The sequence below is a fragment of the Symsagittifera roscoffensis genome, chromosome 1, assembly GCF_963678635.1.
Source record: "Symsagittifera roscoffensis chromosome 1, txSymRosc1.1, whole genome shotgun sequence".
Lineage (NCBI taxonomy): Eukaryota > Metazoa > Xenacoelomorpha > Acoela > Convolutidae > Symsagittifera > Symsagittifera roscoffensis.
The window spans coordinates 23,483,973-23,508,871 of NC_087062.1; the positions used below are offsets into that span (position 1 = coordinate 23,483,973).

Here is a 24,899-nt window from a genome sequence, read left to right on the forward strand (position 1 = left end):
TTTCAAAAACATGTTCGCAAGAAACAAAAAAATACAATTAACTTTTGTTTCATTCTATATAACTTAACAATTGTTTAATGCAAACAACTAAGTGAGATAATTTTAATAATGATAATTTTAAAATTGTAGTTTTTAATACTCGCCACGGCTTGTGTTTGTGTAAGCATAAAAATGGTACCATACCATAGTTTTTAAAGCTTATTCCACCGATTTTCCCATGTCGTAACTGAGCTATATCAGCTGACGCTCAAGCTCAGTCAAAATTTTAACGCATTGTTCTATTGACTAAGTTGTACAATAGAAAACAATTTCCACTTGCCATTTCTATGTTTAAATATATTTCAAAGTCACTGAAAAAATTAACCAAATGTAGTGCGATTCAATTTTGAATAATTTTTCCACAACAACTGAACATTGAATGAATTAATTGGGTCCCATATGCACTATAAATTAACCTTGACCTCAGGGGTCATTAAACGTGTGTATTCCTGAACATGACAAACTATAACACTATGAGTGCTGGGGATGGAGGAAGGCCGGCTGAGATGACCTCCAAAACCCCAGAAAAGACCAGGTCAGATTCAGTGGGTGCTGTCTACAACAAGCCTTGGTGAGAAGTGATTTATTCTAAAACGATACATGTTCGTTAGATGTAAGAAAAATGGAAACATACTGAAATGGTTGATCGGTTCGCTTTTATTGGTTTGATTCAGGGGCGGATGGTTTTACTCGAAGGAGGGCGGGGAGAGGGGGTAAGGTTTTCTAGGTTGTTTTTCCGAGCTCTCACAAAGCACTACAAGGACGCTATTAAGTTTTTTTGTGCTCTTGGCGACTTTTTGAAAGAACAGGCCAAGGAGACGTTTTTAGGCAAGATTGTGTTTTTTCGGGCGCGCACTCCTCTTTAAAATCAGAATATATTAGAGCCGAGGAAGTTTAGGATCAGTCCGCTGAAAATAGGTATCATACAATAGTACCAAAGTCCCCCTTTCCTAATTCAGCTACTGATTTATTTTGACAAAATATATTCATTGCTTATTCTCGAGGAGGATGGATTGAATTGGGTATCATTTACTAATGTAAGCATTATCACTAAACAACTATTCCCGGATTGATATCAATAAACCAAAAATGCTAATCATACAATTTCGCGAACTAACTCATTGGAAAAAAAGCTTTCCACTCATTTTTTTTCAATTTTGCAAAATTGGTATAACCGAAAAAAAAGATATAACTTTTGTTTTGGCATAAATATCGGTGTTATAATTTTTTTTAAATTTTGGTTTTAAAATTCAAAGATGCAGTTTTCATATCTGAAGTTTTTTGGCTAGCCTTTTGCGATGGCGTCAGTAAAATTTATTCACAGCAAACTATCAAGTGATCAAAAAATTTTTCTGTATTTTTTAGCTAAGTTTGCAATTTCTCTTAATTTCAACGGTTTTATGATAAGTTATGTACGTTTTTTTTGTTATTCGTACATTCGGTTTCTTTTGCAAACACCACAATTTACCCCAGATGACCCCCCACATCATTGAGCGGGAGAAGGTCGACAAGGGGGGGGGGGGGGGGAGGGCGCGCGCGTAGAGGGTGACATTGGGGGCATGTTAGTGAACCGTGATTACGGGGATGAACGTATTTGTTCGCGCTCGAGCTTTGCAGAAAGCTGTAAAAAGTAGAACAAAATTTTGCAAAAATTAAACAATTATTTTGAAAGCAAAAAAATAGTTTGATTGATTATAATGGAGTATAATGGATTTTAGTTTATTGAAAAATATCAATTATACTGGATTAAAATTCCATTACATTGCCAAGTTTTTGCCATGATAACCGATTATACAGACAAGAATATACCGTAGAAAAAGAATGTATTACAATTTTCTCTAGTTCTACCATTTTCTCGAGGGGGGATCTACAGTTTTCTCGGGGAGGGGGGCACTTTTTGGAAAAATTTGACCAAAAAATTGACTTTTTTCGGCGCGCGCTCCCCTTCAAAGTTAGTATATATTGGCGCCAAAAGCGCCTTTAGAAAAAACTTTGGGTTGGTCGGCCTAAAATGGATGTGATAAAACAATACCAAAGGGGGAACCTTCAGTTGGTGAAGGGCTCGAATGGAAAAGACTTGTCGCAGCGCCATAGTTAACGCATTTAAAAAATACCGCATTCTCAATCCCTTTTGATTTTCAGGTACGATACATAAGATTTTATGAACAAAACACTCTAAGCATTATATTTTTTCTCATTAGGTGAGTTTTAGCGTAGAAGTTTGATGACCTAAAACGCTCCGGAAGACTAAAAACGTCTTCCTGACTCAGCTAGCGTGGAAGATATATACCAGCATGAGCATGTTAATGTTTAAAGCGACTAATTTCTTCTTCAGGGTGTGGAAACTGCTAGATTTTGTGAATGTGTTCACTATATTTGTGGGCGTGAACTTCTTGGGTCTTCCCTACACCATCTCACGAGTGGGCATTCTGGTAGGTGGCAACATCATGTGATATATACAAAGACATTAAATTTATATTTTGTATCAAGATCTTACCACATCTTTATCTTTAACATCTTTACCAGCAGTTTTTTTATATCCGAGCCATATTCTGAAATACATGCTGAAGTCGACGTCTGTGAAAGAGAACTTCCAATTATTTTTTTCTAGTTAAAGCTCAATGAAAAATGTTAAATTCCACATTTTAGGAAAATTTGAGAAGTTTTGAGCGCAAAAGAATTGCTTTTTCGGATGGACGCCTCCTAATTTGACAGTTTCACAGGCGAAAATTACATTTTTAAAAACTCGTTAAAAAATTTGGTGTTAATGGTCTCGTTCATTTGGGTTAGTCGGCGTTCAGGTTACTTTTTGGACTCATCCGTTAAAAAATCAATTTTAAAAATTTTTAAACTCGCACAGCTAACAGAGAGGAAATGTTTTGAGTTAATGATAGAGGGTCTGAGTTTTTGAGTTAGGACTGAAGTGTAACTCATAGAGTAATTTCGGATAGGGTACACCGTCTGCTCGTCACGCTATCTTATTTTCGGCCGGATAGATTCGTGCAACTTCTTAGTCTAATACCGATCCTAATCTTACTCTTATACTATCTAGTCTCAGGTTGTTTAACTAGTCTCTGCTAGGCTCAATAGATCTAGGGTATACTGGTTTATTGCGGCTGCTGAAGTGCTCGGGAGAGTCCAACTAATTTCTAAGTTAAATTCAAATCTCTCTGGTGCTGAAATTACAAGTAACTTCAGCACTTACAAATAAGTGGGTTGTTAGTTAGATGGATTGTGATTGGTTAATATTAAATACTTTACATTGGTAAAACATTTAATTTATCCAATCATAATATGTAGTTTAGATCAGGTTCCACCCATCCGGGTTTTACAGAGTTTTTTAGAATAGTTCTTCTGTAATTCGAAGGATGGATGATGGACGTTGTTGTTTGGCGAACATCATAATTTTCTTCCGTTTCCTCTTTTGTTAGGGAAGTTCCAGGAAGCTGGAGTTAGAGACTTAAGACGTTGTGTTCTTTTTGTGACAACGACTGAGTTCTCTGCAACAAAATCAATTCTGATTTCAGAATGGTTTGCTATGTCAGGTTTTTCTGTTCTGCGTGGAGAACTTCTTTTGTGTATGGTCTAGTTTGGGAATGGCGTGGAGATTGTGCGTGGAGGGGATGCCTGGTTACTCGGATCTGTACGTATACTTGGGTCATCGAGGTGGTCATTGGTCTAGTTCAATGAAGTCCTTTTCTGCGAGGTCAAGTCGTACTCTAAATCCTTTGAGTTGTGATTGTGAGCGGCATATTGATTGTAGTTGGTCATTCTCTCTCGAGTGTGGTGGGGTCGTCTTGTCTTTTGATGTTCGTCCTTGGTGTTGTATTCTGATCTATATATTGCATCATGTGATTTTACATTTTATAAAACTTTTATTAGTTTAATATTTTTTAATAATGATTTTAGTTAGTTGTTTTCACAAAAGCTTTTTGTTTTAGTTCGGTTATTTTGAAGAGTTACTCACACTTGAGTAGCTCTTATTAAAAATAGTGGTGTGGTCACAAAGCGTGGATGTAGCGCGGTGGGTTAGGCCGGCTATAGAGCATGCTCAGGACGTCCTTCCTGGTGGGTTAGGCCAGGAGTGGGAGTATGATTTCATGCGGTTTTTGTGAGGGGTCCTGTTATGTGACAACGTTTTATGTTGGGTTTGTTGTGGTCTTACTTATGTTTTGTTGGTTGTGTCCTTTTTTCAAAAATCAAATTGTTTGTGGTATGGGTTTGTCTTTCGACTTTTTTGTGTTTTATTATTTCTTTTTTAGACTTTATAATAGTCTTCAAAAGAATAAATTATCCAGTTTTAAACTGGGTTAATCCGGTTTGGGTACCGTTGGTTTCCTTTTCTAAGTCATGCTGTTATTCTATGATTTGTGGTATTTAGTAAGCTGCGTTGGTTAGTTTTGTTTAGTATATGATTCCTTTCCAACCGGGTTAAAGGAAAGTTTGAAACATGTTATTATATGTTAGAGTTGTTGAGTGTGAAAACTTGAAACTGAAATTCATTATTTTAAACAATTCTTCGTGGGCGAGCTGTGCGAGTGTGGATAGAATTTCTGTGCGAATGAATGAAAATATCAAAAGGTTAGTACTGCATTTGCATTTATTTAATTTACTACATAGAATTTAGAAATTTACTGCTAGTCATGGGGGAATATTAAGATACAAATTTTCATCATAATTAGATTTACTGCTTTGGGGGAAAATATTATAGATGAATTTACTGCATTGGTATTAAATTTATAAATTTATAAGTGTAAGAGATTAATAGAATTTTTGAAATCTGTTTGATGAAATTTGCGATTTTTATTTGTCTTTTGTGGTTTTTGTAGGTGATCGTCGGATGAAGGCTAAAAATCTAAAGAAAACCTGAATAAAGTATGGTGAGTTTTTTAATATTTTAATTAGTTAGTAATATTCATTTAATTCATACTTACCTGTTAGTCGTCGGGGAAAAAACCGTGGGGGAAGATGTCGTGAATTAGTTCTGAAGTTGTTAGTAGTTTAGCTAAGATGCGGATGATATTTTTAGTCTGAAGCAGTGGCCAAAGCAATTGAAGTGCCTTAATAGTGGTTAGTTCTTCAGTGCCAACTGCAAACTCATAAGGTGTGTTTTGGATTAGATTATATAATTTGTGATTGAATTTAGTGTTGTGGATGAATTCTAAAATTGGGATTTCTATAGGTTGTACAAACTCGTGCGGGATAAGGAAGGGTCGGGATTCTTCGGCGTTGAAGGTCTTGGTGATGGGACAGAAGATGTACATTTGGGTTATGGGGTCATAATTACGAAGAATACCATGGAGGTTAGTGTCTTTAATACAATATGTGAAATTTAGAAAAAATGGTGAAGTGTATTTGGAATTAATGAATTGAAAACGATGGTGTGGTTGTCTAGAGGGTGTGTGTAGGTCAAAGTGATTTTGGATGAAGCGATAATAACTATATGTGTGGGTTTGTTTAGTGCGCAACATAATATCGTGTGAGCAGTGTAAATCTCTTTCGTGTGGTGCAAGGAAATGAAAGGTTAGTGAAAATATTTGGAAGCGTTCTTTAAAACTTTCGTATGCTTGTGTGTCTGTTAGTGCATCTGAAATAATGTGATCAAACTTTCGGTCGAAGATGTTTAGTGTGAATGTATATGGTGTCTTGATGAAAAATTTCTCGGTAATTTGTGGATTAGCGAAGCGATCGTCGTCTAAGAATTGATCTTGGTTAGCTCTGATGATGTTGTGATCATAGTATTCGAGTGTATATTCGTTAGCTCTAGGTGCAGTGTGTGTTTTTAGTGATTTTTTATATCCAACGTAAGTAAATTGTCTAGGTGTTAGTGGTGTAGTGAGTCGATATAGCATGTCCGTATTTCGCTCTATATCGATGTGAGTGTTAGATAAAGGTAAGCAAAGAGGGTTAGTGAAATGATAATATGAGGTCCAAGAGAGAGTGGGCATTAAAACGTATTCATCTACGAAGTTGCATGTTTCGTTAGTGTCGTGGGGGGTGTTTAAGGTGTATTGTGGGAATGAGGGTAAGGTGATGGCTAAAAATTCTTTTGTATTAGTATGCTTGGGGTGGTTGATGTATTCACGGGCTGTTCCTGGTTTTGCTGGGAAAGGATGGTTGGGGAACTTTCTTTTAAAAGTGCGGTAAGCTCTATTAGTGTTGAGTGAAGATTCAGTTGATGTGGATGATGGTGCTATTGATTCAGTATAATTTGAAGAGGGTATAGGGGTAGGGGGGTTGGATGAATTTATTGTGGAGGAGATTTGGTTTATGGTTGGGGTATTAAGGTGGTAGGGTTGTTGTTGAAGGGTAATAAAATTATCTAGCTCTGGGGAGATTCGGGGGGTGTCTGGAGAATGAGATGATTGGTCAGAATGGTATGAGGAGTAGGTTGGGGTAACTTGGGAAGCATAAGAGGGTGTGGGAGTGATTGGGTCAGGGTTATTGGATAATATGGGTTGAAAAGGGGGTTGAGAAAAATTAGAAGAGTTATGAAAATTATTGGATGGGGATGGTTCTGAGTCGGCGAATTCATCGGGGGTTTCAATATTCGGGTTATTGAGTTGTGAGATGGAATATAAAACTGAGATGTGTGAATTAGTGTCGGAATTCATGCCTGATGTTACATTACTAGATGGAAAGTCGGGTGGCGGAAAAGCAAAAAGTGGTATTATTGGGATTGGGGAGGTAAGATTGGTTGGGTGGGAATTTGATCGGTGTAGTGATCCAAGTTGGCGGCTCATCGTGGGCTAAAAAAATGATTATTTTGAGACTGAAAAGCGGTGGTATGGGGTTGTTCAATAATTTGTTCATAAGTATTATCATCTTGTGACTGGTGTGTCATTATATGTTGAATGGGACTTTGTGATGTGGTGAGTCGAAAATTTGAATTATGTGTGATGGCTAAGTTTCGAAGATTTCGTGGGACTAGGGATAGTGGATGGTTATTTGGTAGGGGTGGTAATTGTGGTGCCGTTGGCGTTATGTCTACATTGTTATGTTCTTCGTCGTATGTATTTTGTCGTGTTGTTATTTTTGTGTTATATTCTTTTATTTGTGCGTCTAAAAGAATTTTGTTTATAGATGTAGAAAAGATTCCAAAAAATCCTGCAAATAGTATGCGTGCTACACTTGCTTGTCTGTTTACTTGTGTGTGTATAGCACATGTGTTGTAGATTCCTTTTAAAAGTGAGAAAAGAAATCCAATAAAGTTAAACATTGCGTATAAAATAGTCAATTTTTCTAAGATGTAGTAGGGCCATCCTAGAAAATCGAGGATCTCATTTTTGAGTGTAACAAAGCTAAAAATGTTAATTGGTGATATATCTTGGGGACGGTATTTTTCACCGTTTAGATATATATAATCTTTAATGTCTTTAAAATATCCGCTATAGTCTTGCGTGTAGATATCGGCAAATCCTGCGGTTTCTGCAAGTTTGCGTAAATTTTGGTCTATTGATTGTCTTTGTATAGTGTCCATTTGTGTTAATAATTCTTGGAATTGTTGTGTTCTAATGTGATGTTGAATATCTGATTTTGAATAGATTCCTATTGATTGTAAGTCTATATTTGGGTTTCGAGCAATAGCGCGAATGCTTTCTGGTGAAAATTTTTTGAGTGATTGCATTAATGTGGGATATGGTGTGAGAAGATAATATTTATTTTCATCAGGGTTTAGTTGTACTACATTGTGGCTGTTTTCTGATCCACATGGGACTGCGGTATCCCAGAAATAGGTTCTTCGTGAAAGTGTATCCACGAAATGTACTTTATTCTTATAAAAGATAGGGATTCTTTTATAACATCGTTTATCTTCAAAAACGTATAGTGGTGATACTTTTTTAGTACAAGTATAAAACCATAAGATGTTTCCTTCATAGTCTAAAAAATTTGATCTATTTCCAGATAATAAGTATCCTGCATAGGGTATTTTTAATACTGCTAGTGCAAGTGATTGTAATATTTGTGTTCGTTCTAATTCGCATAGGTGGTGTAGTGTTTCTAATTCGGAGAGTGACATTTCTTGAAAAATTCGGCTAATTGTATAATCTAGTTTCATATCTAAATGAATATCATAGTGGATATTACCGAAATATGTAGTGTTCATTAGTGATAATTCTTGTAAGCGTGTGCTTCTGGTGTCATGGGGTTTTAGATGTCCACCAGGTTGTCCGTTGCTTTTTTCAAAATTAACTGGTATATAGGATGTTCCTTCGTTTAAAGGATGACCTGTGGCATATGGGTCGATTTTTATTTTTCCAGTGGTCATGTCGAATCCTTTTTCGTATTCAACTAATATTTCAGAGTATTGTGTTCTGTGAAGTGGATTCCTGTATTTACATGCAAGTTCTGTTTCTTGATATATTTGAAAACGTGTCAATTTGTTTTCTATATTGTCTATGTTTCTAAAATTAGAACTTAGTTTTCGTGATGAATGGACTTGTTCATATGGAATTGATTGTATAAAATATTTTTCGTGAAATTTTATCATACGAGCGTGTATTTTTGCTACTTGAAATGTTGTACATGTATCTTCGGGGAACCAAACAATTGTTGCTTGTGTTCTTGTTGTAGGGTCGCAATATCCTTGATCATTTTTACAAGGTAGTCGGATTCCTTGATAGATCATTGTATTATCAGATAAATCTCGTGTGAGTTGTATTTTTTCGAGTTGTATTTTCCAATCGAAAAACATTATTTCTTGGTATCCTTTATTTTTTGTGTCTGCTTTGCAGTTTGATGGGTCATTTATACCAATGTGTGGTATCCAATGTTTATCGTGTAGGTCATAGGTTAATCGTCCGTGTGCGCCGTTATACGGGTATTTTTTGTCTAGTTTTATATGTCCTTGGTGTCTTTCAAGTTGTGATTGATGTACAGAGTCTGGAAAAACTTGAAAATTAACTAATTTTCTTTGGGAGTTTTTATTTTGTGTAATGTTTAGTCTAAGTAATTCATTTTTACAATCGTCGGGATTGAGATGTAAAAGACGTTCTATATTACTTTGATAAAATGATTCATGGTCAAGTCGGTTTTTGTTTCCGTTCGAGACTTGTGAACAATGTACTTTCTTTTCGGAAAATGTTGCTGTGAATTTATAACCTGTAACTGTTGTTGCTCGGGCTTTTGAATAGAGTGTTGCTATTACATCTGTGGTTTCTATAGCTTGTGGTTCTGTTTCACATTGTGATACTTGATTTATTGCATATTTGTGTAGTGTTTTTTGTTCATTTTCTTCACAATCGTAATGTGTTACTAGTAAATCTTGTGGTCCTGTACGAGAAGAAGGGTTTATGTTTTGATTGGAGATTACTAGAAAAGGGAGTTGGAGAAAAATTAATAATTTTAGAATATACATGTGTATGATAATCCTGAGTATGGATTATAAAATGTAATGTAGCCAATTGTGTTTTTGGTATATCTGTCGTATTTGTATATTACTTCAGTAGTTATAAACGGTGGTGGTAGTGATTGAGCTGTTATGTTAGGTGGATTTAATGGGTAGGGATGTTGGGTAATATTATTTAACTTAACTGTGATTTCAAACTTTAATTGTAAACTGTTTTGTTGGAGTATTTGAATATTGTGATCACGGATATCGTTGTGAATATCTTGGCGATATTGTAATCTATTAAGTGCCCAGTTATGAAGGCGGTTACTTTCTTGATGTTGTCCAAATAGTGGTGGAGGTGCTGTAAATGTATTCTAGTCTTAAAGGAATATTTATTGATGATTGTTCTCGATATCTGGCGTCGAGATTATTTGGAAAGTTTAAGTTAAAGGGTGGTGGTGAAAACTGGCTTATTGATGGTGTTGATGGTAGTGATAATGTTTCTGGTAGTGATGAGGATGTTGTTGTATCCGTAGAAATATCTATGGGGTCATTGACTAAATTTGGTTCACCTTGTGTAAATGAATGTGTAGTCCAATATGGTAGTCGTGATGCCTGGTTTGGGGGGTTAAAGGGATTTTCACGTATTTGTTCAGATGTTGGTGTTGAACCTAAGTAATCTGATGGTAGGCTTGAGGTGCTACGTTGTGAAAGAAGCGTAGGGGTTTCTGGTAATATACCAATGGGGTTTTCTGGAGTGTTTTGTGATGGGGATTGAGGTATATCAAAATGAACTCGGGGAGTTTGAAAATTTCTGTTTCGTCGAGGATGTATAATTTGTCTATTTATTTCGACTGTATTTTGGTTTTGACTAGAATTTTTTATTCTACTTAGTTCTTGTGGTAGTGTTGGATATAGGTTATATGTTGGTTCGCTTAAAGGTGCTTGTCGTTGAACTGGTTCTAGTGGTTCTGATAAACGAGCGTGTCGTTCTTCAAAAGTGTATGGATTGTCTTGAAAAGAAATTCGTGTAGATGTTTGAGGATTTTGAGTAATTGAAGGTGGTGTTTTGCTATCTTGGGATGATGTCGGTGAAGACTGATTCTGTGACTGTTGGGTAGCAATTTTTGATGGTTTTTTGAATTATTATTTTAGTGAGAAATTTTGTGTTTATTATAATATTCTTCCAAAAAAAGAATTAGAAGGATTGTTGCTAGGGCAAATGTGAAGATTGCTTTCTTTATACATTTACATATTGTCAAAATGAGGGATGATAAGAATGCTATGAAAATTACAAACAATAAAAAAATATCTGTTCTACTGAAAATTGTTCGTATCATTTAGACAAGTTGTTAAAATCGTACCTGTGGATATATTCAAGGGTTTTGGAAAGTTGGAGGAATAGTTCGAGTATAGTGTAGAAAATTAAAAAAATATTACAAAAAATGATTAGGATTATTAGAAAATATTCAAGTATATCAAAAAGAAATATTATAAAGGCTTCAAGTATTGAAAAAAAATGTTTAAAATTTATAAGTATTTGAGCAACTGTTTGAGAGAAGAGCATTTAAGAAATGATCTCTTGGTCGAATATTTTTTGCTGTTTGAGGCGATTTTCTAGTGTGGTCGAATTATTTATTAGTTTTTTTACAAGTGGGTTGAGTTTTGTAAAAAATTGTTGGGGGCAATTTTCATGGTGACTGGGAGGTCGTCTTTTTCTTTATTTTTGTTTGTCAAATGATCCGGGGTATGGTGAGATTTTTATACTTTAGGCTAATTAAAATCTTCATTTTGTTACTTTAGGCTAAGTTATCAAATTTGTTTTGGGGGTATTCGTGGTCTGAGTTGGGGAAATATTGTTGATCTTTGGGTTATTAGATAAGGGAGGGGTACGGTATTATGGTGATATTTATTTTAGCTGTCAAGTTGGAGTGATTTGCTTATTTTTGACCTGGAGGTTGTAAAGTTATAGTTAGAGATGTGCCTGGAGTTCTAGATTATTCGTCTAATTGATCTTAGTTTGAGTTAGAGAAAGTGGCGGATTGGATGAATCCTATTGGTCTATTTTGAACTAGAATTATTGCGTACTTGTGAGCATGTTATTTTGAAAATTTGAAATGAAAAATGTTACGGAGGTTTCAAGATTGTGAAGTATGAAATCTTAAAATTACTTTTTAAATTCTACTTTCTTTAATATTTTAGATTGGGGGATGAACATTTTGTAGTTTTTACGTGGTTGATTTCGGAGTCTTGTTGTTTTTCTATGTTCAGATTTGTCTATTTCTTCTTGGGGTATTATTTGTTCTGTCATTTTTCTATTTTTTCTTTGTTTTGGAGATTCTTTATGGTTTTGTGTATTGTTTTTGGTGGCGGTTGGTTTTGTGTTTTGATTTTCGGTGGGGTTATCATTTTGTTCTGTGTTTTTCAGATGTGGTTCGTTTTGAATGATTTTTAATCCTGTGAAAGAATATAATTGAGTTAATTCGCGGAGTGCGTATTCTTTTGGGTAATAAGGTAATAGGTTGTTTCGATGTTGAACGATTTCTTTTTTGTTTGAGTCGGTAATTTTATATGTGACATCAGTGGGTTTTGCAATTATTTGGTATGGTCCTTTTCGAAGGGGTTGTAATTTTTTAGAAATTCCTTTTTGAGTATTAAAATTAGGTATTAAAACAAATGTTCCAATTTTTAATTCGGAGGCTGGTGTAAAACGTGAATTGATTTGTTCATTAATGTTTTGTCTTTGTAATAACTTTTTTGTTATTTTTTGATAAATTTCATTGTGTTTTTTATCTCTATTTAGAATCCATTCGGTGTGTGTACCGGAGGCTAGTTTAAGAATTTGTGGGTGATGAAAATGATCTTCATCGTGTGTATGTAAAGGTAGGTTATAACAAATTGAGTCTTTATTTGGTTGACAATAACCTTGTGCGTTTTTATGAGAATTTGCTGTAAACATTATTGGTTTGCGTGGCTTTTGGTTAAAAACCATTTCGTATGGTGACATTCCTAAAGTTGTCGTTATTTGTGAATTATATGCTAAGGGAAATAATTTTACATCTGCTGACCATTCGGTATATTTTGTATCATTTCCGTTGATGATACATCTAAGATATTCTTGTAATGAACGGTTCATACCTTCGACTAAGCCGTTTGTCCAAGGTGCATGAGATGTACGTGGTTTGTGTTTAATGTTATATAAATGACATAGTGTGATAATTTCATTATTTATGAATTCTGTACCGTTGTCTGTAACTAAAATTTCTGGTAGTCCGAATTTTGCTATCCAGTGTTCATAGAGTGTTGTGTAAGCGTAATAAGCGTTACAATGTGGTACTGGGTTAAGTGCTACATAATGTGTAAATGCGTCAACAATTACCATAATGTAGGAGTTTCCTTCTGATGAGGGTGAAATTGGTCCTTTAGTATCAAATGAGATACGATGATTAAAGTACAAACTTTGTCCTTTAAAATCTTGTTTTTGTGCTATTTGTTTTTGATTTGGGTAAGGTTTATTTAGTTGACATACTATACAGTCATTGCATAGTACTTTTATCCAAATTGGTGCATTTGGGAAATAAAAATTTTGTATAAAATTTGAATATGTTTTTTCTGATCCAGAGTGTCCTTTAATATTTTGTGTATGTGAGATATTAAAAGCTATAAGAATCATACTTAAAGGGAGACATGGAACTGTAGATTCATTTAGGTTATACTCTAAAAGGTCTGTATTTTCGTTAATTGTTGTGTTGTTAAATTTGCGAAAGTATCGGAGGAGTGTTTTGTTTCCTAGAATGGTTGAATCTGCTTTGATAGGTTTAGTTTTATATTTGTGCCATGATTTTAGTTGTCTAATTATCGGGTCAAGATTTTGATATTGTTTCAGTGTTGAAACTGTAATTGTTTCTGTTGGGGGGAGAAAAATGTTTTCGATTTCTAATTTAGATAAGGGTATTGTGTCAAGTGGGTCGTGAAGGTCAAAAACTTGATTTATTGTGTATTTTGAATCATTTGTTTGTGGTCCTGATAAATTTATTTTATCAGTTAAATCTTCTTTTTCAATTAGTGGAAAATGGTCTTTTTTAGGCGGGTGTTGTTTTGTTCGTTTTTGTTGGGTGTTATTTTTTATCCATTGAGAATATGGGATTGGTTTGAAAGTTGATGTTCCAAGTAAATCAACTTCATAATGATTATTTTGACAATCTAAATAAAGTGGGAAATGTTGTAAACTATTTATTTGTGATTGTTCAATATCAGTTTTTACTGCATATTTGCATTCCAATCGGGGTGATGTTTCGTTTTCTGCAAGGTAGAATTTTATGTTTTTGGGTATTTCAACTGTTGTTTTTCGTGTAAGTAATTCAGGTGGTGTATTTCGACTTAAGGTGTCTGGTAATGCAAGATTTTTTCCTGCAGTCCAAACTATATGTAAGTTTGGAAATTTCATTAGAATTAGTTGAAATCTGTAAACTCGGTGGTTTGGGTTAGATTTTTGTGTAAAGAGAAAGATGATTGGTTTATGGTCTGTGAATAGAACTGTTGGATGTTTTGATCCAAGTATCAGAAATTCATATTCTGTCAGTGTATATATTATGGCTGTACATTCTCTCATTAGAGTTGAGAGTCGTAGCTCTGCTTGAGTGAATAATCGAGAATTTGCTGATATGAGGTTCATTTTATTTGTACCATTATGTGATTGTAATAGTGCTGCACCGATGCCAAAGTTCGAAGCATCGCACATTGCATAAAATGGTTGATTTGAATCTGGAATTGTGTTTGAAATTTGTTCAGTTAAAAGTTTCTTTACTTCTTCAAATCGTGTTTGATGTTCTGTGTTCCATTCAAAATTATTTTGTTGTCTAAGGATGTTATAAAATGGTCGTAGATATAATTGCATTTTATAAACATATTTACTTAAAAAGTTTAACATTCCAAGAAATTCTTGGATTTTCTTTTTATTTGTTGGTGGTTGAAGTTTTTGAATAGCGTCAATGCGTGATTTCAATGGAGTGATTGTTTTTCTTTCTATATTATGTCCTAAGAATTTAACTCTTGTCAAAAAGAAGTGTGATTTATCGGGGGCGGCCTTCAGATTTTCGTTCTGAAGTATTTGGTGATATTTTTCTAAAACATTGAACATCTCGTCTTTTGTTTGTGATTGCATAAAAACATCGTCTAAATAGGTGATTGCGTTTTTCTTGAGTATCAGTGGTCTAAAAATTTTGCTCATAAAAGCTGAAAATGCTGCTGGTCCTATGGATATTCCATAGAATAAGCGGTTGAATTCATATTGTTGGTTTCCGATAACAAATTGTGTTAAACGTCGTGATTGTTCATCTAGTGGCATTTGATTGTATGCACTATTCATATCGGCGGTTGTAAAGTATTTGCCGTTTATTTTTGTTAAAATAACTTGTATTGGTTCAATGGGCCAATTACATTTTGATTCATCTATAAGTGAATTGAGGTATCTAGCATCGAGAACGATTTTTAATGATTCTCCTTTAGCTAGAATGATAACGGGGTTGATAAATGTGTTGCCTTTTGGTTGTTCTTCTTTATTAACTGGTGATATAATGTTGTATTGTTCTAAAATATCGAGTAATCTGTTTACTTTATCATGTAAGTGAATTGGTACTTTACTTGCTCTCTGTTTTTTGAAAACTGCGTCTGGTTTTAACGGGAGATGTAGTGATGAACTGATTTTTCCAACGTCGAATTTTGATGTTGCATAAACTGATGAATATTCAATTAGCTGTTTGGCTAACTTTTCGAATTCGTCTTGTGTTATTTGTGAATGTTGGAAATTAAACATTGTTAAAAATTTCTGTTGGTCCTCTGTGTAGTTACTTATGTTGAATGTAGGTTTGAAATATGGAGTTTTTGTGAAATAATCCGTATTTCTGTTTTCGTTACTTATTATATTATTTATAGATAATTCTTCATTAAGAATTGTAGATTGGCAAATATCTAGTAATTGGAGTATATTATTTACGCGATAGGCTTTTTCGTGTATTGGTGATATTGTAGCGTTGGTTTCGCAATATCCTAAAAGTCCTAAAGGTAATGTTACTTGGTAAGGTGTGTTGTTATAGACATGTAAGGAAATGATATCGGAATTCGAATTTTTCAAATATTTTATGGATGAGATTGTGATTTTGAAAAATTTGTGAATAGGTTTGAATTCAAATTCTGACATATAAAATTTTTGTTTGTTTTGTTCTTTGTCATATTGGTGAACTTGTTTGATTGAAAAATTATAGATATTTCCTGATAGTGGTTTTAGGTGTTTTCTTTGTTGGTTAAATATCGGGTAGAATTTTGAAAAGAATGGTGGTTGTTTATTTAATCTTTGAAAAAATGTTAAGGATGTTTCTTTTGTTTTTGTATATTTATCTTTGATTAATATTTTACTATTTAGTATGTTAATTGTTGGTATGTACTTCGAAATAAATGGTATTCCAATGATATTATATTTAATGTCAGTGATATGGAATATTTGTTTAAATGGTTTATTTAAAATTTTGCTTTGTTCCATTGTTCTGGTGGGGAGGAGAAATAATTGGATTTTTCCGTAGTTTATCAATGTTGATCCTTGTGCTGTTGCTAACTTACTGGAGGTTTCAAGAGGTGTTAGCTTTGGGTGTAAAGTTTTTATTTCATTCCATGTGGGGATGTTTATTATGTTTGATTCTGCTCCTGAATCAATTAAAAAATCTATTTCAAGGTCTGGTGGTTGAAATTCTTTATTTCTTGGGCTTTCTAAGAGAAATGGTATTGTCCAAATTTTTTCTTTGGGTTGTTCTTTTTGTATATTTTGATAAATGTGGTTTGTATTCAAGCATTTTGTTTTGGTATTTTTATTGGTTTGATCTGTAGTGTTAATCTCGTTTGTTTCTTGCGTCGTTGGTGTGGAATTTATGGGTGTAGTGTAATAATTTTGAAGAAATTCTGATTGATTTTCATATATGTGTGATGGAAAGGGTTGTTCATATATGACAGATTCATAGTCATTTTCGACTTTTATCATATTGATAGAAAGAGTGTTTTCAGTATCACTTTCTGAATCTGATGATGTACAGTTTATTTGATTGAGTTGTAACGTATCAGTTACTGTGTCATCAATACCTGGAGGGTCTGATGTTGTTTCTGGATTAGACTGTACTTGATTGATTTGTCTTTGATGTTTAGGTGTACTACTTCTGTGGCGATTATTAGAATTATTATAGTTATTATTATTCCGGTGTGGTGATTGGGAATAATTTCTATAACGATTATTATAACTTGAGTGTCGATTTTGTGAATTATTTCGCGATCTGTTTTGGTAATTATTGTTTGGTCTGTTATAGTTCGATCTATTATATGAGTTATTCCTTGATCGATTGTTCGGGTAATTCTGGTTTCGGTTGTTTGAATAACTTCTATTTCGATTATAGGAGTAGTTTCTATTCCTATTGTATGATGAATTTCGTGATTGGTTGTTTGGGTAGTAGTTATTTCTTGATTGGGAATTAGATCTAGAAACAAATCGTTGTGTATTTGAATTTGATCTGGAGTAGTTATTTCGACTATTTGGTCTATTGTAGTGATTTTGTGATGAATTATTCGTGTTTTTTCGTTCTGGTGATCTTCCTCTATAACTTGAGTTATATGGTGATTGATTTCTTGTATAATTTGTATTGTTCGGGAGTGGTTTTCCTGAACTGTTGTTGCTGTAGACTGTTTTGTTCGGTAGATTTTGATCTTTTTTCATGTATTGATAGAATGATTTATTTGGTTCTTTATATTTTTGAGGTTTATTTTGATTGTCTTGCTGTTTTTGTCTACATTCGGAAATACTGTGTCCGTATCGTCGGCAATAATTACACCATTTTTTGAAAGATGGTTTGCCTTTAAAGTTTGGGTTCTTTTCGTAGATATTGAGTATTTCAGTGATTTTTTCAACGAGGTCTGTCTCTGATTCCTGTATATTATTAATATTAGTGGGAGTCGTTTCAATTCTGTTAACGTATTGTAATTTCAGATTTTCCGTTTCTTCTAGTTTCATCGTGATTTCTGCTTGTTCTAATTTGTCTACTAGTTTTCGAAAATCTAAATCGGGTTCTCGAATTGAAGAAGGATGGGATGCTCTCTTTTTTATTGCTATTTTCCTTAATTGTGGTGTTAAGGTCATCATTAAGATTTCTGTCATCTTTGTGTTTTTATAGTCATGTGTATTTAATGAATATGCTTTTCGAACTAGTGTTTCGATTCGTACTGCTATTTGCTTGATGGTTTCGTTTGGTAATCTGCGAATTTCATTACATAAAACTCTTTGTTGTTGTTTGTTTCTTTCGGAGTCAAACATTTTTGAAAATTCTTGTGTAAATCTTTTCCAGTTTGATTTTATTTCTAGAGGTAGTACTGAAAACCATTTTTGGGCTGCGCCATCTAAGGTTGTTTGTATTAACGCTGTGCGTCGATGTATCCAGTTTTGATGTAGTGGCGTATTAATTGGTTCAGGTCCAATATTTAAAATCAGGTTTGCTGTTACTGCATTTAAATAATCTTCTACAGAGTATTCAGGGTCTGTTCCTGTGAAAACCATTAAAGGTTTGTTTGATGTTATTGATGATCCACCCATAAGGTATGGATTCATTGTCATTTGTAATGATTCTGCTGCATTTGGCATTTGAGAAAAATTTGAAAGTTGGTTTCTTGTTATCTCATGTTGTTGGAGATAATATGGGAGTGGTATTTCATTTTGCATTTGTGATGGTTGATACGAGTGTGCAGTCGTTGGATTTTGTTGTTGATTTGGTTGAAAAGATTGTGTATTAATTGGATTTTGTTGTTGAATTGGTTGTTGATGTTGTGCATCTATTGGTTGTGGAGAAAAATTTCTATGATTTGTACGTGTTCTCTGTATTCCTTGTCTACGATATTCTTGAGTATTTTGTGCAAATATATCTGGTTGTAAGAAATCATCATCTGAGGATAAATAATCCATTTGATAAGATGTCTGTTTTTTATTTTTATTTTGTTGAAAAAATGGGTAATTTTCACTGTGATCCCGTGGAGGATTTGTTTGGAAATTTGTTGAATTAGGTTGGGCCATTGGGTTATCCCAATTTCGAGATCTTGTATATTGGTTAAAATTTCTTTGTGGTTGATTATATGTTTTTGATGGATGTGTATAATTATAATTATGGTCTGCAAAGTTGTTTCTAGTGAATGTTTTGCGTGTTTTTGATGGTATTGTCATGGGTCTGTATGTTTGGTGATCCATATGTGAATATTTAGGGGCAACCGAAGGTTTAACGGTTGATTGTAAGGTTACCTGTGTTTGTGAAGGATTTGTATTTCTTGGTGTTGTTAAATTTGGGCGTATTGGTGAAATACTTTGTTGTGTAGTTGTTGTGTGTACAATTTCTTCATTTATGAAGTGTGATGGTGTCTGGATATCTTGTTGAGTAAGATTCCTAGTTCCATTGAGGTTTTCATTGTGTATAACTGTAGAGTTTAAACTATTATTTTGTGTATCGGGTAAAAATGTATTATAGTTTAATGGTGTTGCATCAATTGTTAATGGTATTACTCTTACATAATCTCTTATGTAAGATATTGTACCTATTGCTTGACTTGAGATTGATTGTGGAAAGCTTATAAATGCGGGATGAGACCATTCGGGGTCCCAAACATAATCTGATTGTTCTGTGATAGCGGTATCATCGTTCGAGTTTTGGGGTCTAAAATTTTTTCTTGCTTGTGCAATTAAATCAATATTGTGTGTGAAATAATCTATTATGAACCATGCCAAAATTTTTTGTAGATCGTGTTTTGTATGTTGTGAAACGTCGTCTTTCGTGAAATTTTCTTTAATGATGTTTAAATAACTAGAGAGTAGTGTGATTTCATGTCGTACTCTTAAATGTTTAGATGTTTCTTTTGGTGAGACATTTGTTAATGGGATTTCGTTTTCTAATATCGAAATATAACTATATATTATTGCGAAAACTTCATTGGTGAAAATGGAGTTTGCTCTTTGTGAGTTATGGTATTGGATGCTTTTTATATATTCTGAAAAAACTTTTGAAAATTCTAAATCAAGATCGTCTGTTTGAATTGTATATTTTCTATTATTATGGTTTGGTGAGGTGAATTCTATGGAGTAGATTCCATACTGTTGTGTTATGTTGCATATATCTTTTAGATAGTGATCTATGATTTGTCTTTTGATTTTTACATCGGGGAACTCTGTTTTACATGGACTGATTCCGGGTTCAAATAAATTTACGAGTAAATTTTGACAAAATATGTGTTGTCCTCTATCAGTATCTGCGTCTACTATAAAAGGAAAGATTTCATCATCATCTGGACTTTCTTCACCTGGAGTGTGCGTTGAGCTCATTTTTTCGTTCGATGACTGTTAATATGTAATTATTAATGTGTCGAATTGGTTGATTCCAATTGTATAAATGTACTGGTTTGTGTTTATACTGCTTTTTTATTCTTCTTTTTCCTCTTTGTGATGAATTTGAAGTTGTTTCTGAGTCAGAGAAATATAATTGATCGTGAATTGGGCAATTTTTATCTATTGATTCTTTTAGTTTGTAGAGTTCGTCCAAACTGTTGGTTTCTGATTCTGAAAATGCGTTTCGATTTTTTGAAAATCTTTTTCGTGTTATTTGTCTTTGTTTAGTTATTATTTTTCTCTTTAGTGTTTGTCGTTTTGTTCGAATGTATCCAACTGTTTGTGTATGAGGTGTGATTACAAGGTCGTATTTTTTGTTATCTATTTCACAATTGTGTAAAACGATTGTTTGTTTATTTCCTAGGTTTTTAAATGACATAAGGTTTAGAATGACGGATGCAAAAGGTTGTTAAATGATTTCTATTTTCTTAAACTGTTAGTTCTTACGATTTTTTGGTTAGCTTAACCTGGGTCTGTTTGTTCAGGGTTGGAGAAAAAAGTTTATCGATTCCGAAGAATGATTTTTTACTTTCTCGTGGCTAGTATAAGTTAAGGTGTTAACTTACTTAATCTTACTTAGGGGTAGTGATTGTGTTCAAGGGTTGGGGAATAGTAAATCGATCCACAAGGTTCAGGTATAATTAGAACGCGAGTAGTTCGTTAGATACTATTTTAAACTTACTAAGTCTAAGATTTATCCTGGGTCTGGTAAGAGGGGGGGTCAAGTGAAGGATGAATATCCGAAGTTCTTCACTGTTTATCCTAATTTGAATGATTAGTTTTGTTTAAAAATTTCTATTAGTCTTGGGTCTTTAGAAAGGGTTGGGTAGTGAATCGACGTTTGAGGTCGTTAGACACTAATTAAGTGGGTGGGGGAGAACAAAGTTGTTCTGTTTGATCCAAGGATAAGCCTTGATGATCAAATTTGAAATTTAATTAAGTAGAAAATGATTTAAGATCCAAGGATAAGCCTTGATGATCTGGTTTTAAAATTAAGTGAATTTAAGTTTTAATAAAATTTTAAATGTGTGTAAAGGAAAGATTTAGTGTTTTGATGATGTTAGTGGGTTTATGATTGCTGTTATGTTTTAGGTGATGGAGCTGGAACAACAGGATGATTTATGATTACTAACCATTTATTGTCATGCTACTAATTTTTATTTTTATTTTTCAATAAATATTTTTCAAACATGTTTTGTATATTACTGCAGAGTTTTAGGAAAACGATCTTAGATCTTTTTATCAATCGTTATTGTATATTAATAAATTTGTTTAGCGCCTGAAATGATTTTGAAGAGTAACTTCAAGGTTTTATGTTTGCAAATGGAAATCTAAATTCATTGCAAGTAGTATTCTAAATATAAAAGTTTGTTCTGGCTTTTGCCGAACTATCATATAACTATACGGCAAGTTTCTACTTTGTCGTATGTCGTCTTTGGCTCGAGGTCTTCTTCCAATTCCGGGTAGTTCTGTTATGGTTCGGAATATTGGCTCTGATCTATTGAGTCGGAGAGACATTTCAATTAAATTATTGTCGTATAACATTTTGTAAATGTTTTTGTCTAATTTCTAATCTATTTTGGTTAATTCTAATCTATTAAGGTCTTGTTCGAGACTTATGGTCGCACCAGATGAGTTAGGACTGAAGTGTAACTCATAGAGTAATTTCGGATAGGGTACACCGTCTGCTCGTCACGCTATCTTATTTTCGGCCGGATAGATTCGTGCAACTTCTTAGTCTAATACCGATCCTAATCTTACTCTTATACTATCTAGTCTCAGGTTGTTTAACTAGTCTCTGCTAGGCTCAATAGATCTAGGGTATACTGGTTTATTGCGGCTGCTGAAGTGCTCGGGAGAGTCCAACTAATTTCTAAGTTAAATTCAAATCTCTCTGGTGCTGAAATTACAAGTAACTTCAGCACTTACAAATAAGTGGGTTGTTAGTTAGATGGGTTGTGATTGGTTAATATTAAATACTTTACATTGGTAAAACATTTAATTTATCCAATCATAATATGTAGTTTAGATCAGGTTCCATTTTTATGAAGGGTGACTTTAGTTCTCTAGCTAAAACGAAGACCCTGTGTTGAAAGTTTCAGTTTTCATTTTTGTATTTCCAGCCCGCAGTGTTGATTATGTGCTGCATTGTACTGGTGACATACCACGGCTGCAGCTTACTTTTAATCTGCAAACAGAAAATAGACGAACGAAAACTATGCGATTCGACTGAAAGTATCCATGTCGGAACCGATAAACCAGTCAAAATCGGATACGCTGCATTAGCCGGGGACGCTTTCGGACCCGTTGGCGAAAGTGTCGTCACTATTAGTATTTTCGTCATTCATTTCTGTTTTTGCACTGGGTATTTTATCTATTTGGGAAACAGCATGGAGTCTTTAGCTGAAGAGTTTCAACGGTCACGAATTTGTTCACAGCCTGAGAATTTCGTTACACGCCAACTTGAAGCCGCAGAATTACCAGAAGATCTGCTATTAAACCGATTATGGACAAACGGAAGCGAGTTTGCAGTCGTACCGTACAAACGAGTCAAAAATGGAGTTGAGTTCGAGTGTGATTTTAGACCAGAAGATGCGCCCAAATTTAATCATCTGGTCTGGATTATGTCACCTTTTGTGGTTATTCTCTGTCTGCCAAATTTCCAAATTCTGCAAGATTTTCTCAATATTTTTCAATTCATAACTGTTATTTTTGTTTATTTTTGTTTATCTGGGTGGCTAGTTGGAGGTTAGTTGAAAAGTCAGATCACTTTTCTTACATTTCTTTCTTAAGCTTTCTTTAGCTTAACCAAAAATTGTTTCAGAGTCTCTGGAGTCTAACTTCAAGCCCTCGACCACAGTGTTCATTCCAGAAGGTCTTCTGTTCACATTTGGTCAGGCATCTAGTACTCTGGAGGGTATGGGACAAGTAAGTTCAGAGATAAAGGGTTATTAATAAATGGGTGAAATTGTTAGTTGAAAACCTGAGATTTGCCGGTTAACTTGAGAAAATGTATTTGTAACCTCATTGGAAAAGCCTCTTGGTGAAACAGTTTGAAAACTTTAATTTGCGTGGGCAATATAAAAGTATAAATTGGGAGGCAGCCTAATTTTGAGTTGAAAGCTGCTATACTTGCAATGAAAAACCGTTTATCGTTTAAGATTACTGAAGTCTACGACAACTTGTATGAAGATCACTCCTACGTGCGATCTTACCTTGCCAAAACCTTCGCAATCGCCCTTCCAGCTTACCTGACTCTGGGAATTCTGGGTTACGTAGTTCTGGGTAACAGAGTCGAACAAGTCATCACCCAGAATTTGGGCGTGGACCAGGAGTTTGAGCTAGTTATCAACTTCTTGGTAGTTTGCATGATTCTCTTCGGATACCCTGGAATGGCTTACCCTGGCCAGAAAGTTCTGGAGCAATGGTGCTACAAAATTTGTATGTTTTTCAACCACTTTAACATTTTTCATTTTTCTCTCTCAAACGAAATTTTTTCACTTATTTTTTACTAAGAATTTTTGCGATAATCTTATTTCGAATAGCAGAATAAAGCTGAACTTTGATACCTCTGTCTAGGAATTCAATCTTTCAATGTTGAGAGATATGATTTGATGTAACTCGACCATAATTTTTTTGCTAAGGTTAAGCGTAACGTTCGTTGCTTGTCATCAACTAGGATCTCCGGAAAACTGCCAGTCAACATATTTGAAAACTGAATAATTTTCTGTCGCATGAGAACTGAACTAATATCATTAGGAGGAATCTAATTTTACCTGATAAGTCCTCTTAAGGCTTTGGTTATGCTCTAAAAATTATTTACTTTTACAAAATTATTTTTCTTCAGTGACAAGTGGTTGCTATAAAAGACAAAAAATTACCCCAAAATCTCAGCAACCCGAATCAACTGACGACTCCTCCGCCGTCAATCCAAGTAATGAGGGTGACAAAACTGGAGAAGCGGAACAACATATCTGGGCCTCGAAGACGTCCAAACTGGTCTCGAGAGTGTCTTTTGTGCTGGCAACTGTAGCTCTTAGCACTATGTTCCAGTCGTCCTTCATTTTCATATCTGCGTTCACTGGTAACAATTTTACAGTTCTGCCAATTGGTTTTTTGAACAAAAAAGACAGTCAGAATTAATCGTGCCAATAAAACGTGAGCAAAACGGTTGCACCAACAAGTTGGAAAGCGAAAATGCATCTCAAATGCAAAACTTAGAGGTTTTTTGCAAGGGCCATGTTTTGATATTCAAACGTTTTTTTTTCGTTACATAAGGACTTATTTTACATTCTTGTGTTTTAGGTGCCATGGACAATTGTCTTTTGTCTTTGATCTTCCCCGCTGCAATTCACACCAAACTGATGATGGGAGATGGGTCCTCTGGCCAAGGAACACATGGGATGGGGCGTACAGGGACCCAAGTGAAGAATGGACTGATGATGGTGTTTGGACTGTGTCTCGCGTGCGTCTCTCTTATCAGTTTCTCACTCATAGACACACAAGTCAAACTGGTGTGAACAAAAAGGACAAAAGTGTGAAGAAAAACAAACAGTTTGACTAAAAATTGCCCAATACAGAAAATTTTCTAGAAGTTTTGGAAAAGTATATATACAAGAAGAAAGAAAACTGAATAAACGAGGACCGAATATCCCAAACCTCTAGAAGCTTTGAGATAAACTGAAATGAAATTACTGCAATGCTGATGATAACCTATATCTATAAGAAATATGTCGGAAATTTCAGTCTATAGATGTTAGCCAGGGTACTAACGATTGAATGTGTTTCAGTCAGCGGTGGCTTTAAAGAGCTTTGATAGTTTCATTTTGATGTATAATGAACGAAAAAACCTTGAATTTTAGAGTATATGTTTGTGATGGGCTGCAATCCAAATTTGTTAAGTTTTCTCAAGTGGTGAAAAAATCGAAATTTTTGCTGAATGTATATTAAATGTTGCTTTAAATTTTTATTTTCTTACTGTGTGGAAATATTTTTGATGTAGAATATTTTGATGAGCAATTTCAATTGAGTGTTATATGTGTTTTGTTTTTGCTTTTTTTTCCTATTTGACTTCTG

At 34.2% G+C, this 24,899-nt stretch overlaps 1 protein-coding gene across 1 annotated transcript; it reads left to right on the forward strand.

Annotated features, from left to right (window-relative positions):
- Positions 1-200: 200 nt before the first annotated feature.
- Positions 201-24,816, forward strand: LOC134855757 (uncharacterized). Its single transcript, XM_063872251.1, has 7 exons — positions 201-610; positions 2,375-2,471; positions 21,947-22,571; positions 22,648-22,751; positions 22,985-23,264; positions 23,671-23,907; positions 24,129-24,816. Exons 1-7 carry the CDS (start codon positions 495-497, stop codon positions 24,341-24,343), a joined length of 1,674 nt encoding a protein of 557 aa, XP_063728321.1. The 5' UTR covers positions 201-494; the 3' UTR covers positions 24,344-24,816.
- The last annotated feature ends 83 nt before the right edge of the window (positions 24,817-24,899 follow it).

What these genes read in the sequence shown, in the direction of transcription:
- LOC134855757 (XM_063872251.1), top strand. Translation starts at nt 495, where the DNA reads ATGACAAACTATAACACTATGAGTGCTGGGGATGGAGGAAGGCCGGCT. An exon ending in TCTCACGAGTGGGCATTCTG is followed by an intron (nt 2,472 to 21,946) that starts GTAGGTGGCAAC and finishes TTGTATTTCCAG; the next exon opens with CCCGCAGTGTTGATTATGTG. An exon ending in TTTCATATCTGCGTTCACTG is followed by an intron (nt 23,908 to 24,128) that starts GTAACAATTTTA and finishes CTTGTGTTTTAG; the next exon opens with GTGCCATGGACAATTGTCTT.